Raw genomic sequence first — 15,211 nt, 5'->3', positions numbered from 1 at the left:
GGTGAGAGGAGAGAGATTTTAAAAAAAAGACATGAGGGGCAATTATTTTACACAGAGAGTGGTTCACGTGTGGAATGAACCACCCGAGGAAGTGGTGGGTGTGGATACAATTGCAATGTTTAAAAGACATTTAGGAAAATATATGTGGACAGCACGGTGGCTCAGTGGTTAGCACTGCTACCTCACAACGCCAGAGACCTGGGTTCAATTCCCGCCTCGGGCAATTGTCTGTGTGGAGTTTGCACATTCTCCCTGTGTCTGCGTGGGTTTCCTCCGGGTGCTCCGGTTTCCTCCCACAGTCCAAAAACGTGCAAGTTAGGTGAATTGGCCATGTTAAATTGCCTATAGTGTTAGGTGAAGGGGTAAATGTAGGGGAATGGGTTTGGGTGGGTTGCTCTTCAGAGGGTCGGTGTGGACTTGTTGGGCCGAAGAGCCTGTTTCCACACTGTAAGTAATCTAATCTAATCTAATGTATAAGAAATGTTTGGAGGGATATGGGCCAGGAGCAGGCAGGTGGGAATAGTTCAGTTTGGGATTATGTTCAGCATGGACTGGTTGGACTAAAGGGTCTGTTTCCATGCTGTCTTAACTCTATGACTGTATTCTTCCAATTCTGGTCTCTTCCATATTCCCTCACTTTCTTAAGTCCTTGGTGGTTGTCTCTTAGCTACTGAGCTTCGAAGCTCAAAGTCTCTCCCAAAGCTTCCTTTTCCTGTAATGTGTCTTTGTTCCTTTAAGATGGTCCTTTCAAACCTAACTCTTTGACCAAGCTTTTTGCCATCTGTCCTAATATCTCCTTACACTTGCTGTCAATTACATCTGATAATTTTCCTGTCAAGTGTCTTGGGACATTTTATGAGGTTACTGATGCTATAAACAACCTGAGTGCGAGAGCTCAGCTTTCTCTTCAGTAATCTAATTGTTTTTCATAAGTGACACCTTCCTTCCTCATCATCTTATTGATAAATATTGTATTAAATATGTAACAAGGGTCAGATGAATACTCTCCATCTGAAACCTTCTGATAACTGGAAAACAAACCTCTGTTTGCTTCAGCTGAAATTTTGACAAATGTTTTTTAACATCTCATTTTAAGAATTAATACACGTCTTTGTATTTCAGGCAAACTGTGGTGTGCATGGAAATGCATTTTTACTTCACAGTTATTTCATTTTTGTTAAAGACTAATTGGTTTAAACTTTTCAATTTGTGGTGCTATAATATGAAGTCTGTGCAGCCCATTGCAGCTACCAAACATTTGAATCAGAGACTAGGAAAAACTCCTTTATTTTGAACTTATTCACAGGATGTGGGCATTGCTGGCTAAGCCAGCATATATTGCCCAGAGGGCAGTTAAGAGTCAACCACATTGCTATGGGTCTGAAGTCACATGTCACTCCAGGTCCAGGTGGGGATGGCAGTTTGCTTCCCTGAAGGACATTAATGAACCAGATGGGTTTTTTTTCCGAAAATCGACAATGGTTTCATCTTCATCATTAGGGACATTTAATTCCATATCTTTATTGATTTACCTGGGTCTCTGCATTAACAGTCCAGTGACAATACACCAGGCCATTGCCTCCCTGAGATTCAGTTGAATTCTATATTGGTGTAACGAGGTGTGTTTTGCAACACCATCAATGGACCTTTCTTGATCTCTTCTGAATTGTGGAATTCAAACAAGCTAATTTAACAATGTATTTAGAGAGCAATTCCATTCAGATTCTGGATAGTACAAAAGACTACAAGATCAACATTAGTAAAATGGAATGAAAACAGAAAATGCTGCAGAAACACAGCAGGCCAGACTGCATCAGGCAGAGAGGGCATTCCAGATCCATTTACTAGAATGGATGAAAATCATTGATCTGTAAATATTAGATTTGATTCTCTGCCCAGATGTGCAGCCTGACCTGCTGGGTTTTTCCAGACTAAGGATTCTGTGATTGTTGGGAAAAACCCTCTGGTTCACTTAGCTCCTTCAGGGAAGGAAACTACCATCCTTATCCAATCTGGCTCTTAAATAGGGATGGGCAATAAATACCAGCAGCTGCCACATACCACAAATGAATAATAGAAAAGGCTTCAAAGGGCAGGTTGCAAGCCTCCTGAAGGAGACTGGGGAACAGAAAGGTTGGTGGGGTGTCCCATTCATGGTGGAAAATGAAGCAGGCCAGAGGAAAAGCTGCTCTAGGTGTTGTCTTTTCTTTCGGGGGGTAGGTTAAGCTGTGGAGGAAATGACGTTGTGGTGAAATATTTAAACTTTTAATTCACACCCTGGGAGCACTGCCTGCTCTTCATTCTGCTTCCATCAAAACTAATTGCAGTCTTTAACCTCCCAGCCAACCTGAACCTACTGTCCTCTGGGGTTAAAATTCCCATTCACCAACATCAAAGCATCAGGAGGTTCCTCAACTGTGGGAACATCACTGAGGAGGTCAAACCTTTTTAACCCAATGTCCTCAGGCAGAGGTGCAGGTGGCATTTGGTAGTATCAGAAATCCACCTAACTTTCCTCTGTTTGTTTTCTGGGCACTGAGGCTACTTAAAGACCCCAACATAAATCCAGCTAATCCAGATCAGGTTCCAAGCTGAATAAATGACTGGATAAAATCCCTCAACAGGGGATGATGGGGATTACCAAGGAAAGCTAAAATCAAATTATAGAGAGTGGAAACATTATCAGAATGGTAAGAAATTCTAGTCGACCAGGAACAGAATCTTTAGCTGTACCAGTCTTCAGGCGTGGCTCTCTTATACACACTTATTTTCAGCATAATGCTTGCAAACGTGTTGAAGGCCTTTGCTTAAGTGAAGTGCTTTTTTGCATTTATGTTACAGCTAATCGGAGCCACTGCTATTGAGGATAAATTGCAAGATGGAGTCCCTGAAACCATTCAGAATTTGAAGGAGGCAGATATTAAAATTTGGGTACTGACCGGAGATAAGAAAGGTGCTGGAATCATCCTAAATTATTCAAATATACTTTTTAACATTTTTCCTCACTTGTGCAAGATTTCCTTCTGGGAGAAAGTGAGCACTGCAGATGCTGGAGGTCAGAGTCGAAGAGTGTGGTGCTGGAATAGCACAGCCAGTCAGGCAGCATCCGAGGAGCAGGAGAATCGATGTTTCGAGCATAAGCTCTTCATTGGACCCCTGTTCCTGATGAAGAGCTTATGCTCGAAATGTTGATTTTCCTGCTCCTCGGATGCTGCCTGACCTGCTGTGCTTTTCCAGCACCACAATCTTCAACCAAGTTTTCTTTCTGCCATTCACGTCCACCTACCTTTCAACAGCCAACTAGGTTTGCTTTGTGATTATTTTTGAATGTGGTCTATCTTCGGCCAATGCAAAGACACAAGGCATCTTACAGAACAGTGGAAATGTCACAGGATTTATCAATCCAAAGACCCAGGCTGATGAGTTCACATCACACCAGTGCTGAGGTGAAATTTAAAGTTAATTAGTGAATCTGGAGTTGAAAGCAAGGATTGGAGTCTCCGACCTTGCAGCCTGAGTCAGAAGGCTGGACTAGAAAAGGGTCTGTTTCTTTCTGGAAGGAGGGTCGAGCTTTGTCTGAGGATCACATGCTGCTTTCATTAGCCGTGCATACCTGGGTAAAGTGGCCAATCTCATGCCTGGACAGGCAGCTGGATGTTGGCTCTGTCACTGACTCAAGGGGTCAGAGGTCCTGCTGCTAGATTTAAGGGCACTTGCCCAGGCTTGCCCATCATTACTGTCCCAGTGGTTTTACAGCACTCCCAGGACTCCTCCATTGACCTCACTCTTTAGATTCAACCATGTTACAATTGTATTCCACCAAATAAGTGGAGCTGCAGAACAAACGTCTTAAAATTCCAACCAACAATCATGAACAAAATGATGACAGAAAAATCATTGTCACTATTTCCCACCCAATCCCCTTCCTCAGCATTAATAACCATACTGTAACACCCTTGCTGTCTTGTCCACACACAGTGCCTGCCTCAATGCACCTTACTCCCCTTGACTTGCCAGGTGTGGTTGGACAGTTGCATATGATCTCTTGTCTTCACTTACTCTACCACAGAATCCACAATTGCTCCAATACAAAAAAAAGGACCAGTCAGGTCTCAGTTCGGCAACATAAACTAAAGTCTCTGATGTGCTTTGGCACATTTCTGATCTTAATTCAAATGACTGCAAACTTAAACCTGGCTTATACAGTCTGACTTTAACCCTATAGGCTGTTGCTGTCCACCCAAATCCTCAAAGAATCCCAAAGCATTGCTCTGTGGCACCTCACTCCCATGTTAATGGAACACAGAGGAACAGTGCCATTGAAAAGAGGAGAGAGCAAAAACCATTATCCGACTGTTACAGTATCGAGGCATCATCTTCAGACTGGGAGATTGCACGAATTCTGTGACCATGGTATAAGATGAATTTGAGCACTGTTTCATTCCCTGACACAGAAATTGTTACAGCTGCAATGCAGAGTTGAGAGCCACAGCAGAATGCAGTTGCTGCTGATGTGGGCAAATACATATTTTCAACATTGGAATATGGGTCAATAAAGCCTTTGGGAAAAGCCTGTGATTCCTAGATGCTTACTAGGTAGACAGCAACACTTTTTGAATGAATAGCAATTACCTTTTTTTGTAATTTCATTTTTTTTCCCCCATTTTCAATAGAAACGGCAATTAATATTGGATATTCCTGTAAGTTACTCTCGGACCGAATGGTGCTTTTTGATGGGCATGATATCAGGTCAGTAATGAGGAGTGGTGTTCCCTGTTAGTGAATTGCTTCAGCAGTGTGGTGTAGCTGCCACAATATAAGGGGTGTGGAAGATAACCTTGGCATTGTGGGGAGGTGTGAAAATGCTTTGGGTGTCTGTTGCTATGACATAACTGTGTCTGACTAGCACTGAGTGGGTTAGGACTGAGGAATCTCAGAGTGGGATTCTCTGCATCCCAGCCTTCCTGCTCTGGGTGAGGCAGAGAGAGAGATGATTGGAATCTGCTGTTTAGAGTCATAGAGAGTCATAGAGATGTACAGCATAGAAACAGACCCTTCGGTCCAACCCGTCCATGCCGACCATATATCCCAACCCAATCTAGTCCCACCTGCCAGCGCCTGGCCCATATCCCTCCAAACCCTTCCTATTCATATACCCATCCAAATGCCTCTTAAATGTTGCAATTGTACCAGCCTCCACCACATCCTCTGGCAGCTCATTCCATACACGTACCACCCTCTGCATGTAAAAGTTGCCCCTTAGGTCCCTTTTATATCTTTCCCTTCTCACCCTAAACCTATGCCCTCTAGTTCTGGATTCCCCAACCCCAGGGAAAAGACTTTGTATATTTATCCTATCCATGCCCCTCATAAGTTTGTAAACCTCTATAAGGTCACCCCTCAGCCTCTGACGCTCCAGGGAAAACAACCCCAGCCTGTTCAATCCTCTCCCTGTAGCTCAGATCCTCCAACCCTGGCAACATCCTTGTAAATCTTTTCTGAAGATTTAGGCTTGGGCCTAAATCCAGGCCTTTGGAATGCACACTCAATGAACTGTAGTAATTCATGGCACCATGATTAGATACAACGGTGAGGTAGTGGTATAGTGGCAGTATCAGTGGGTTAGATATCCAGAGGACCCCTGGGGAGGTGAGTTTGAATCCCACTGGGGCAAATGATGAAAATTGTACTTGATTAAAACTTTAGAATTAAGATAGTCTCAAGGTAACCATTGTTGCAAATAGTGCTGTTTAAGGGAAGGATATCTACCTGCGTGTGACCACACAGCGATGTGTTTGACTCTAATCTGACCTCCGAATGGACATTTCATTCATGGGCAACCAGGGATAGGCAACAAAAGCTGGCACAGCCAATCACATCTCATCAATGAATGACACAAAATCGAATTGTGTTGCTTCCTAAGCACGTGACAAAACCTTTCGTTTTAAGGCTTGAGTACGAAATGATCATCATAAAGATTATTATTAACATCCTTGGCAGCGTGAGAGTGCACTGTTCTCCCCCTCTCCCATCTCCTGTAAGCTGCTTTTATTTCTAATTGTAGCCTGGGTTCAAGTCCTGCCTGCTCCAGAGATATGTCAGAACACATCTGAATAGGTTGATTAGAAAGTATCTAGGGACTTTTGGAATGATCAGTAGCTCATTCACTTTATTAAATGTAACCCTTTAAATAGTGACTAGTTAGAATGTTTTACAGACCTCTGACTTAACTGCAAGAGCATGAGCTGAGGGATCCTGTGTGAAATGTGAGCCAACAGTAACATAGTGCACATTTCTGTCATTTCACCACCTCAGCAAAGCCTTGGAGAAGTTACAGAAGAGCAACTACATGTACAAGGATAACAACATTGCAACAATTTCTGGGGCCATAAGCAACAGTGAGCAGCCTGACCTGCTCTCGTGTGACAACAAGGCTCTGATTATCACGGGAAGCTTCTTGGTAAGCTACACGTTCCTTCGACTTATTTACTTTTAGACTCTATTAAGCATTATTTTACCAAGAAATAGCAATTATGTTGTGTGCAGATCTTAACAGTGACCAGGAAAATGGGAGAATTATCGATCTTCCAATGGATTTTGCTGTAACACTCACACAGAACATGACATGTTATGTAGCATGATCCAGATCTGGACCTGAGAACAAGCAGAGGAAGTGACATAAGTGAGATAATTGTATTGAGGAATGAAACTAATCGAAAGAGAGCTGTGTAGATTTCCAGTTTAATTCCTGGAATTAAAGAGTTATACTTTGACAACAGAGAAATGGACCTTTATTGTCTGGAGTTTAGAAGAATAAGAGGTGACATCAATTAAAATGGTAAAAATTGTAGTGAGTATGAAAGGGCACACGCTGGGCTAGACTTCCCTTATCTCATCCTGCACCATCTCCCATGATTATGATTTCCTTTTTATATCCTATTGCCTGGCCTACAACTACAAATAGTTGTTTCATTTTTCATATTAGCATGTTATTATTTTTTTTTATTGTTGGGGCTGACCATAATAGTTAGTCAAACCAGTTGTTCACATTTTTTGATTAATCTGTTGAAATGTAAATATTTCACTGAGACTTACAAGTTTTTTTTTTACGTTTTAGCATAAATTTCTTAAGATTTAACACAGCTTTGAAGTCTGGATGTCTGTTGTGCTTAGCTCCCTTTTATACTCTTCATATCTAGACTTGAAGGTGTTGCTTCTAGTCATATTCCAGTCGTTCTTATTTATCTGTGAGGGAGATACCAGGTTACTTTGCAAGGTCTCTTGGTCTTGCAACCATGTTAGTTCAATTTCAAATTTGGATAAGTTGTATCAAATATATACACTTAGACTCGTTCAAAAGTGTTCATGGACTGTCAGTGGGAGACAGTGGGGAAAGCGTTGTGGAATATTGCCTCCCATTAGTGAAATGTTTAATTACAAATATCAATTCCGTTTCAACTCCACTTGTTGAATTTGTAACATTTTCCAATCTACATTTAGAACAAGTTCACAAGACGCTTGAAGCAATCGAAAAGGAAGAAGACATCTTGCTGGAAGTTGAGAACTGTCATTAACCCAAAATCAAGAGAGGAAGTTGACTGTGAAGAGGAGGCTCATGAGAGAGCATTTGTGGAGCTGGCCTGTCTGTGCAAGTCTGTCATCTGCTGTCGTGTCACTCCCAAGCAGAAAGCCATGGTGGTACAGCTGGTCAAAAAGTACAAGAATGCCATCACGCTGGCCATAGGAGATGGAGCGAATGATGTTAACATGCTGAAAAGTAAGAATAAACTCTCAAAGCCATGAAGAGAGAGACACAGCTAAGGTCCAAAGCCATAGAGCAGTGTTAGATCTACAGCATGGTAACAGACCCAACTCGTGCTTGCTGACCAGATATCCTAAATTAATCTAGTTGACTAGTTAACTAATCAGCTAGTTAACTTCAGTTGTTAATCAGTAATTTCAGTTTTACAGAAGATCAGTGTGAGTATGAGGAAGGAGGGGACAATGCGTGAGCTTGGGACAAGATGGGGTAGGTAAGTTGAGGGGGATGGGAACCTGTTCAAGCCACCTCAGTACAGTATCCATGGAAATCTCAATTTGTGTGTCCTGTCTATATGATGGGAGCCTAATCTGGTGGGAAGAGTTACATTACAGGCAAACAGAAGTGGGAATTCAGGTGATGGGGGAAAAACAAACTAAAGGGTATGAAGAGTGAACAGGGGAATGATATGTGCAGAAAGAACCACTGGCACCAAGTAGTAGAATAAAAGCATGGACTTGATGGGCTAAATGGCCTCCTTTTGTGTTGTAATACTCTGATATTCTGTGACTGCAACCATCAGCAATACTGGCAGCATTATTTCAGAGACATCGAGCATTTAAAAGAACGGTAACATTATGGAACACACACTGGAAAGGTGCTGTGAGCCCCTGAAATAACTCATTAATGTTGGTTGATTGATGTCAGATCCCTCTGATTTATTACTAAAAAGGAAAATTTAACCTTTAATAGTTTTGCAATTGGATGCAGGTAGATTATATTAATGGAATGCCGTAGTTGAATGTGGTCCTCGATTCTTATGGATTCAGACATTAATCCTCCTATCGCTTACCACATCCTGCATTCTTATTGGTTTCAGGAACTGCTAGGGAATCAGGTAACTTAATGGCCCATTACTCAAAGACATTAGTTTTTTAAGTGATTTCAAGGTCTTTGCCACCATTTCTGAAATCTAATTTGGCATATTAATCATTCTTCAAGTGAAGAACTCCCTCACAATTTTCCTTTTATGAGTTTGAACTTTTATCTCTTAATCCTACACACCCAATTTTACTTTGAGTCATTACCAGCCTTTGTTTTTTCCTTTACAGTTAAATTATTTGTTAATTTCTCCTTAAGCAAGGCCAATACATAAAAATTGGTCTCAATGTCCAATATTGTTTCATGTTCAGGTGTAGTGTTTACAGGAACTGTGCTGCCACCTGGTGGTTTGTACAATAGTTATTTTTACAACACATTAAACCCAAATCTTAAGAATGGCATTTTTTTTTAGGAAACTGTACTGGTTATGAAAACCATGGTAAAAGAAGTATGATCTATTCCTTTTCTTTTCTGTGTAATTGAACTATTTCATTTAAAACAGTGAAGCTCAGCAGAAACTAATACAATGTGATTTAAGATCTTGAGACTTTAAAAGGGAGATCAGTCTTCCATTGTGCTGCTTCAATAGGTGATAACATTTTGAGACCCAGTGTTAGGAACAGGCTGTGATATTTTAGCAGGTTAATGTTGTTTGGTGGATGTCACACCAGTCCTAGTATTTAATAAACAGGCAAATCAGATATTTCGAACCCAGATTTTGTGGGACGTTTTCTACTTTAAGCTCTCTTCCCAGGTCCTGGTGATATGTAAAGTTCTTATCATTGTGGTGGAAGATTGTTGAGCTTAGTAATAACAAGGTATCATGGAGAAAGAAATGAAAACGGCTTGAAATGTTGATGGTTTTATATTGTTAGCTCTGCTTCCAAATAAAGAAACAACAGTTCTGGCTCCTCATCCAAACAATTTCTATGATTAATCCAAACCTAAAAGTGATAGAGATAGGTTCATCCTCAGAATACAATCAAAAGATCAAGCATTCATTTGAGAAAAGGATCCCAGAACTGTTCAGTGGAATACAAGATGAAAGCATTCATTTGAGAAAAGGATCCCAGAACTGTTCAGTGGAATACAAGATGACAGCACAGGCTGGGGGTGATGGAGGGAGAGACAGTGTAGGATAGAGGCTGTGGGTGGGGGGGGGGGGGGGATGAGAATTTCCTCCTCTCTAAACTTAAAGGAAGGAACTTACTTTAGTGTAGGTCATGTGTATCGAGATATACAGATGAAAAAGCAGGGAACAGAGGGATATGGACCACGTGCAGGTAACTGAGATTAAATTAGAATGGCATCATGGCCAACACAGACACAGTGTTGCACTGCACCATGTTCTATTGTTGGGTGATCCAATCCCATGAGTTTCCTACCCGGGGGTATCGTGTTAAAATGACTCCTGCCTTGACTGATCTTTTCTCCTCCTCCCTTTCCATCTCCTGTTCTTAGTTATTGAGGGGGTGCAGGTTATGGGGTGAAGGCAGAAGAATGGAGTTGTGAAACATAACCCTGATTTGACAATATGAAAAGAATACTTAAGAAGACTATTTTCCAGTTCAATCATTCTCATTATTTTAAAGTATAATATTTTGTTTTTATCTCCTTAACATTGATTAAATGATGATCAAATGGTGAAGCAGACTGAATGGCCTAATTCTACTTCTGTGTCTTAAACTCTTAGCATCTTATCCATGAGAACACTGAGTATTCTTTCCCTTTCCCTGCACAGCCCCAATAGGTTCAGTTCTTTTGGTTTATTTTAAATATTAGCAGCCAAAATTTACAACAGTCATTTATTGATATGTGCTGCCTTTAGAGCAAGATGAATTGAATTGAATTTATTGTCACGTGTACCGAGGCACAGTGAAAAGCTTTGTCTTGCAAGCAATACAGGTAGATCACAGAGTTAAGTCACATAGATAAGTAAATAATAGGTAAACAATGGCAAAAACAAAAGCACAGGTACAAGTGAATTGGTGGGCGGCACGGTGGTTAGCACTGCTGCCTCACAGCGCTAGAGACCCGGGTTCAATTCTCGCCTCAGGCGACTGACTGTGTGGAGTTTGCACGTTCTCCCCGTGTCTGTGTGGGTTTCCTCCGGGTGCTCCGGTTTCCTCCCACAATCCAAAGATGTGCAGGTCAGGTGAATTGGCCATACTAAATTGCCCGTAGTGTTAGGTAAGGGGTAAATGTAGGGGTATGGGTAAGTTGCGCTTCGGCGGGTCGGTGTGGACTTGTTGGGCTGAAGGGCCTGTTTCCACACTGTAATCTAATCTAATTTGAATGTTAAGAGTTTGAGAGTCCATTCAGTATTCTAATAACAGTAGGGTGAAACTGTTACAAAACCGGCTGGTGCGTGTGTTCAGGCCTCTGTACCTTCTCCCTAGTGGTAGAGATTGTAGAAAAACATTGCCAGGGTGGGATGGATCTTTGAGAATGCTGGCGGCCTTTCCTTGCCAGCGGGCCTGGTAGATAGATTCTATAGATGGGAGATTGGCCTTTGTGATTGTCCGGGCCTGGTTCACCACTCCTATAACCATCACCGATCTTGAATGGTACAGTTGCCATTCCAGGTAGTGATACATCCAGACAGAATGCTCTCGATGGCACACCTATAAAAGTTGGCAAGGGTATTCGCCATCATTCAAAATTTCCTCAGCTGCCTGAGGAAGAAGAGACGTTGTTGGGCCTTTGTAACCAGTGCATCCACATGAAGAGTCCAAGAAAGTTTGTTGTGGATGACCACTCTCTAGAGCTTGACACTCTACTCGTTCCACCTCTATGCTGTTAGTGTGTAGGGGAGCATGAAGTCAATAATGAGTTCCTTGGTTTTGCCAACATTGTTCTCAGTGCACCATTTTTCAGCTCTTCCACTTCCCATCTGTGGTCTGTTTTGTCGCCATCTATGATTCGACCGACTATGGTGGTGTCATCAGCAAACTTGTAAATGGCATTCATCTGGTATTTGGCGACACAGTCATAGGTATACAGTGAGTACAGTAGGGTGCTGAGTACACACACCAGGGGCTCCAGTGCTGAGTGTTTTGAGGATGAAATATTGTCCCCAATCTTCACTGATTTGCATAAAAGGTGAAAAATAGATATGCTGATTGGACAAAGCTTCAAGATCATTCAAGAACCAGTCCCAAGTTGGCTCTGTTTTTATGGTGTTGGGTTGGCGTTAAGTTTATTTCCCATTTCTAACTGCCCAGTGTTATGGACTAGGCCAGACCACTCAAAACATTCTTAAGCCGGCAGCACCAGATCATAACTTGGCAATTTGTTTTGCTAAGTGTACAGTGGAAATTATCCAGAGCAAGATAGCTAGGTTGATTACTAGATTTTAAAACACAAAAAATGTATTCACAAAGTTACACAATGAAGCACAAAAACAGAGTAAAGGACCCCTACAGAACACAACCTATCCAACTAGACTTAATTATGCTCTTCCGAAATACACAACAGTCCCAATAAGTAAACTCCCTTTAAAAACCAGTAGAACTAGAACACATGCTTACAGGTTGAAGTTGAGAGGCAGAAAAGAGAGAGAGTTTCCACATACTTCCTGTTAAACCTCCCAGTTCAAGACTGAACTAAAACTGCTCAGTCTATTTAAAGAGCTGACCATTCCCCTTTCATTATACAGGTCACTTCTAAAACATGACCACTTTGGCCTGAAGTCTCATCTGTTTAAATATAAACAAAAGGCCTCTCAAAATCCTTTTCATCTCTGTACCAAATCAGACTGTTTGGAGCCCAGCCTGGTTTATTACCCCTCCAATAAAACAAGGACAGAGTCTCCTTGAACCAAGGAACAGCTTTTAGAAAAAAAGGAACAAGTTTTGTGACACCAGGAGGAGGTGCAAATCAACCAGCCTCTCGAATGTCAGTGGGTTTGACTCCACCAGAGTCAAACGAAAAATGTCATTCCAGAACCTGCGAATGGTCTGAGAATGAGAGTGTTCCAGTTCACAGCAAGTGATTTTACAAACTGTTGTGTCTTTCCCCAGCGGCGCATATTGGAGTTGGGATCAGCGGACAGGAGGGCATGCAAGCTGTTTTGTCCAGCGATTACTCACTCGCTCAGTTCCGCTACCTTGAACGGCTGCTTCTGGTTCATGGACGATGGTCTTACTTAAGGATCTGCAAGTTCCTGAGATATTTCCTATACAAGACATTTACGTTTTCCTTTGTCCAAATCTGGTTTGCATTCTTCAGTGGATTTTCTGGTCTGGTAAGAAAACATGTCTTAACGTTGCTGATATGCTTACCTGACGTTCTGAATCAATGGGAAGCATGGGATTTCTGAGTGGGTGCAGTTAGCAGCTCTGTTGAGGGCTTTCTAGGCCAGAACTTACCTGACTTCACACAACCAAAACTCAGCATGTTTATTTGGTATAAAACAAGCCTGATTTGACAATATGAAAAGAATACTTAAGGAGACTATTTCCCTCTTGCAAACTTGACCAGGTGAGATCTGTAAACTGTCTGAGAGGGACCTGGCTCCCTCAGCTCTCCCATGCCAACCAGCTCCCTCCCCAGTTTCCTGAAGTTTTAGTGTGGGCACACTGCTAATATTCCCCAAATTGTGAAAAGCCCATATGTGAAGCTGATGGTTCTTGACCCCACAAACCTTGGTGGGCTTGGAGATGTGGCTAGCCTGGATTTTACATGAGAAAGATTGATCTTGCTCCTCCTATTCTATCTTCAGCCCTTTGACCTCTCCCATTACAAAACATGAAGGTGTTGCCAACAAGAAAACCAGCTTCTTGGAAACCTTTTAATCACACCACCCACAGTCTAAAGGAAATAATGCTATCGTACACTTTGACAACCTCTCTACTATTGATGAGCTGTTAGCATCATGGAGATTTAACAGCATGGTAAGAGACCCTTCTGCTCATTGTGCTTGCACCAGTCATCAAACATAAAAATTCACAGAATTCCTATAAGTGCGGACATAGGCCACTTGGCCCATTGAGTTCACACCGATTTTCCAAAGAGTGTTCCATCCAGACCCACCCCCTACTCCTGTAACCTGCATTTCCCATGGCGAATCCACCTAGCCTGCGCATCCCTGGACACTATGGGCAATTTAGCATGGCCAAGCCACCTAACCTGCACAGCTTTGGACTGTGGGAGGGGAAACTAGAGCACCTAGAGGAAACTGATACAAACACAGAGAGAATGTGCAAACTCCAGACAGACTGTCGCTCAAAGGTGGAATCAAAACTAGGTCCCTGGTGCTGTGAAGCAGCAGTGCTAACCACTGAGCTACTATGCCATCCCATCCTTTCCATTCTCATCCCAGTTTCCAGTACTTGGCCCATGGTCTTGTATACTATGTTGCGTCAAGTGCTAATCTAAAGATTTCTTCAGTGTCTTGAAGGTTCTTGCTTTTATGTCCCTTTCAGGCATTGAGTTCCAGATACCCACCACCTTCCAGGTGAAAAACATATTCTTCAAATCTTCCCTAAATCTGCTACTCCTTAACTTACACCTGGGTCTCCTGGCTAATGACCCATCTACTAAGAAAAAACATTTTTCCTTATCTATATCCCTCATAACTTTGCACACCTCAGTCGGGCTTCCCCCCCTTAGCATTCTCTGCTGCATGAAATATAACCCCAGCCTATCCAGTCTCTCATCAGAATTGATTCATTGGTTACTGATTAGTTACTCAATTTTCCCAGCTGGTATCAATGGTGAATTCATCATCAGCATGTTGTTTTGCAGTGTAAGTGATTCTAATGATTGAATTGTAACGGACAAGTAGTCAAAGGTGTTAATTCTCAGTCAGAAACTAAAGAAAACAACTCAAATGCAAAATGTATTCTGCCCTGCCCTGTGTTCTATCAAATCTCCAGTTTGCCAATCAATCTAAGTTTACATCGAAATAGGATTGCTTTAACTTGCTTTGTATCAACTTGTTCTTTAACCTGCACAATAACCTTCGGAATTCTGATCTCTGTTTTCTCTAAAGTCTGTCTTTGAGAAGTGGTGCATCTCTTTCTACAAAGTGGCATACAGCTGGCTGCCTGTCCTCCTGTTGGGAGCACTGGATCAGGTAAGGGGCCATCAAGCTTCTGTGTTCATCAGATTCCGCAAGTGAAAATAAACAAGGCGTTCTCCAACAATGCAAGTGATGGTCAGAGCACTGTGAAGAAAATTGTAACACATTGCTAAATTGAGTCAGAAGTCACATGACACCAGGCTATAGATCAACAAGTTTATTTGAAATCACAAGCTTTCAGAGTGCTGCTCCCTTGTCAGGTGAAGTGACACTTCAAATAATGTGACATAGTGGTTATATCACAGGACTAGTAATCCAGACAGCCAGGTTAATGCTCTGGGAACACGGTTTCAAACCTCACTTTGGATCCAGCAGAATTTACATTTGATTAATTAATAAACCTGGAATTGAAAGCTGGTCTGAATAATGGTGAACCTGAAACCACTGTTTGATGTATAAATCCACCTTGTTCACTGATATCTTTTAGGAAAGAAGATTTCCCATTCTTACTTGGTCTGGCTTACAAGTGACTTCAGACCAATGCA

The 15,211-nt window shown here is 42.0% G+C and overlaps 1 protein-coding gene across 10 annotated transcripts in view; it reads left to right on the top strand.

Moving 5' to 3' along the window:
- Positions 1-15,211, top strand: part of atp8b3 (ATPase phospholipid transporting 8B3) — a 118,606-nt gene that overhangs the window by 81,726 nt on the left and 21,669 nt on the right. For 9 of the 10 annotated variants that reach the window (XM_043721169.1, XM_043721162.1, XM_043721166.1 and 6 more), the window contains 6 exons: positions 2,842-2,953; positions 4,674-4,749; positions 6,316-6,460; positions 7,501-7,777; positions 12,664-12,887; positions 14,637-14,720. In XM_043721169.1, the coding sequence (XP_043577104.1) occupies positions 2,842-2,953; positions 4,674-4,749; positions 6,316-6,460; positions 7,501-7,777; positions 12,664-12,887; positions 14,637-14,720 (918 nt within the window). Of the gene's footprint in view, positions 1-2,841; positions 2,954-4,673; positions 4,750-6,315; positions 6,461-7,500; positions 7,778-12,663; positions 12,888-13,364; positions 13,461-14,636; positions 14,721-15,211 lie in introns of those variants that run through there. The other variant, XM_043721171.1, reaches the window with a different exon arrangement.

This window comes from Chiloscyllium plagiosum, chromosome 31 (assembly GCF_004010195.1).
Source record: "Chiloscyllium plagiosum isolate BGI_BamShark_2017 chromosome 31, ASM401019v2, whole genome shotgun sequence".
NCBI classification, from domain to species: domain Eukaryota; kingdom Metazoa; phylum Chordata; class Chondrichthyes; order Orectolobiformes; family Hemiscylliidae; genus Chiloscyllium; species Chiloscyllium plagiosum.
The sequence above is the reverse complement of the archived record's forward strand: the minus strand, read 5'-3'. Positions and strand labels throughout refer to the sequence as shown.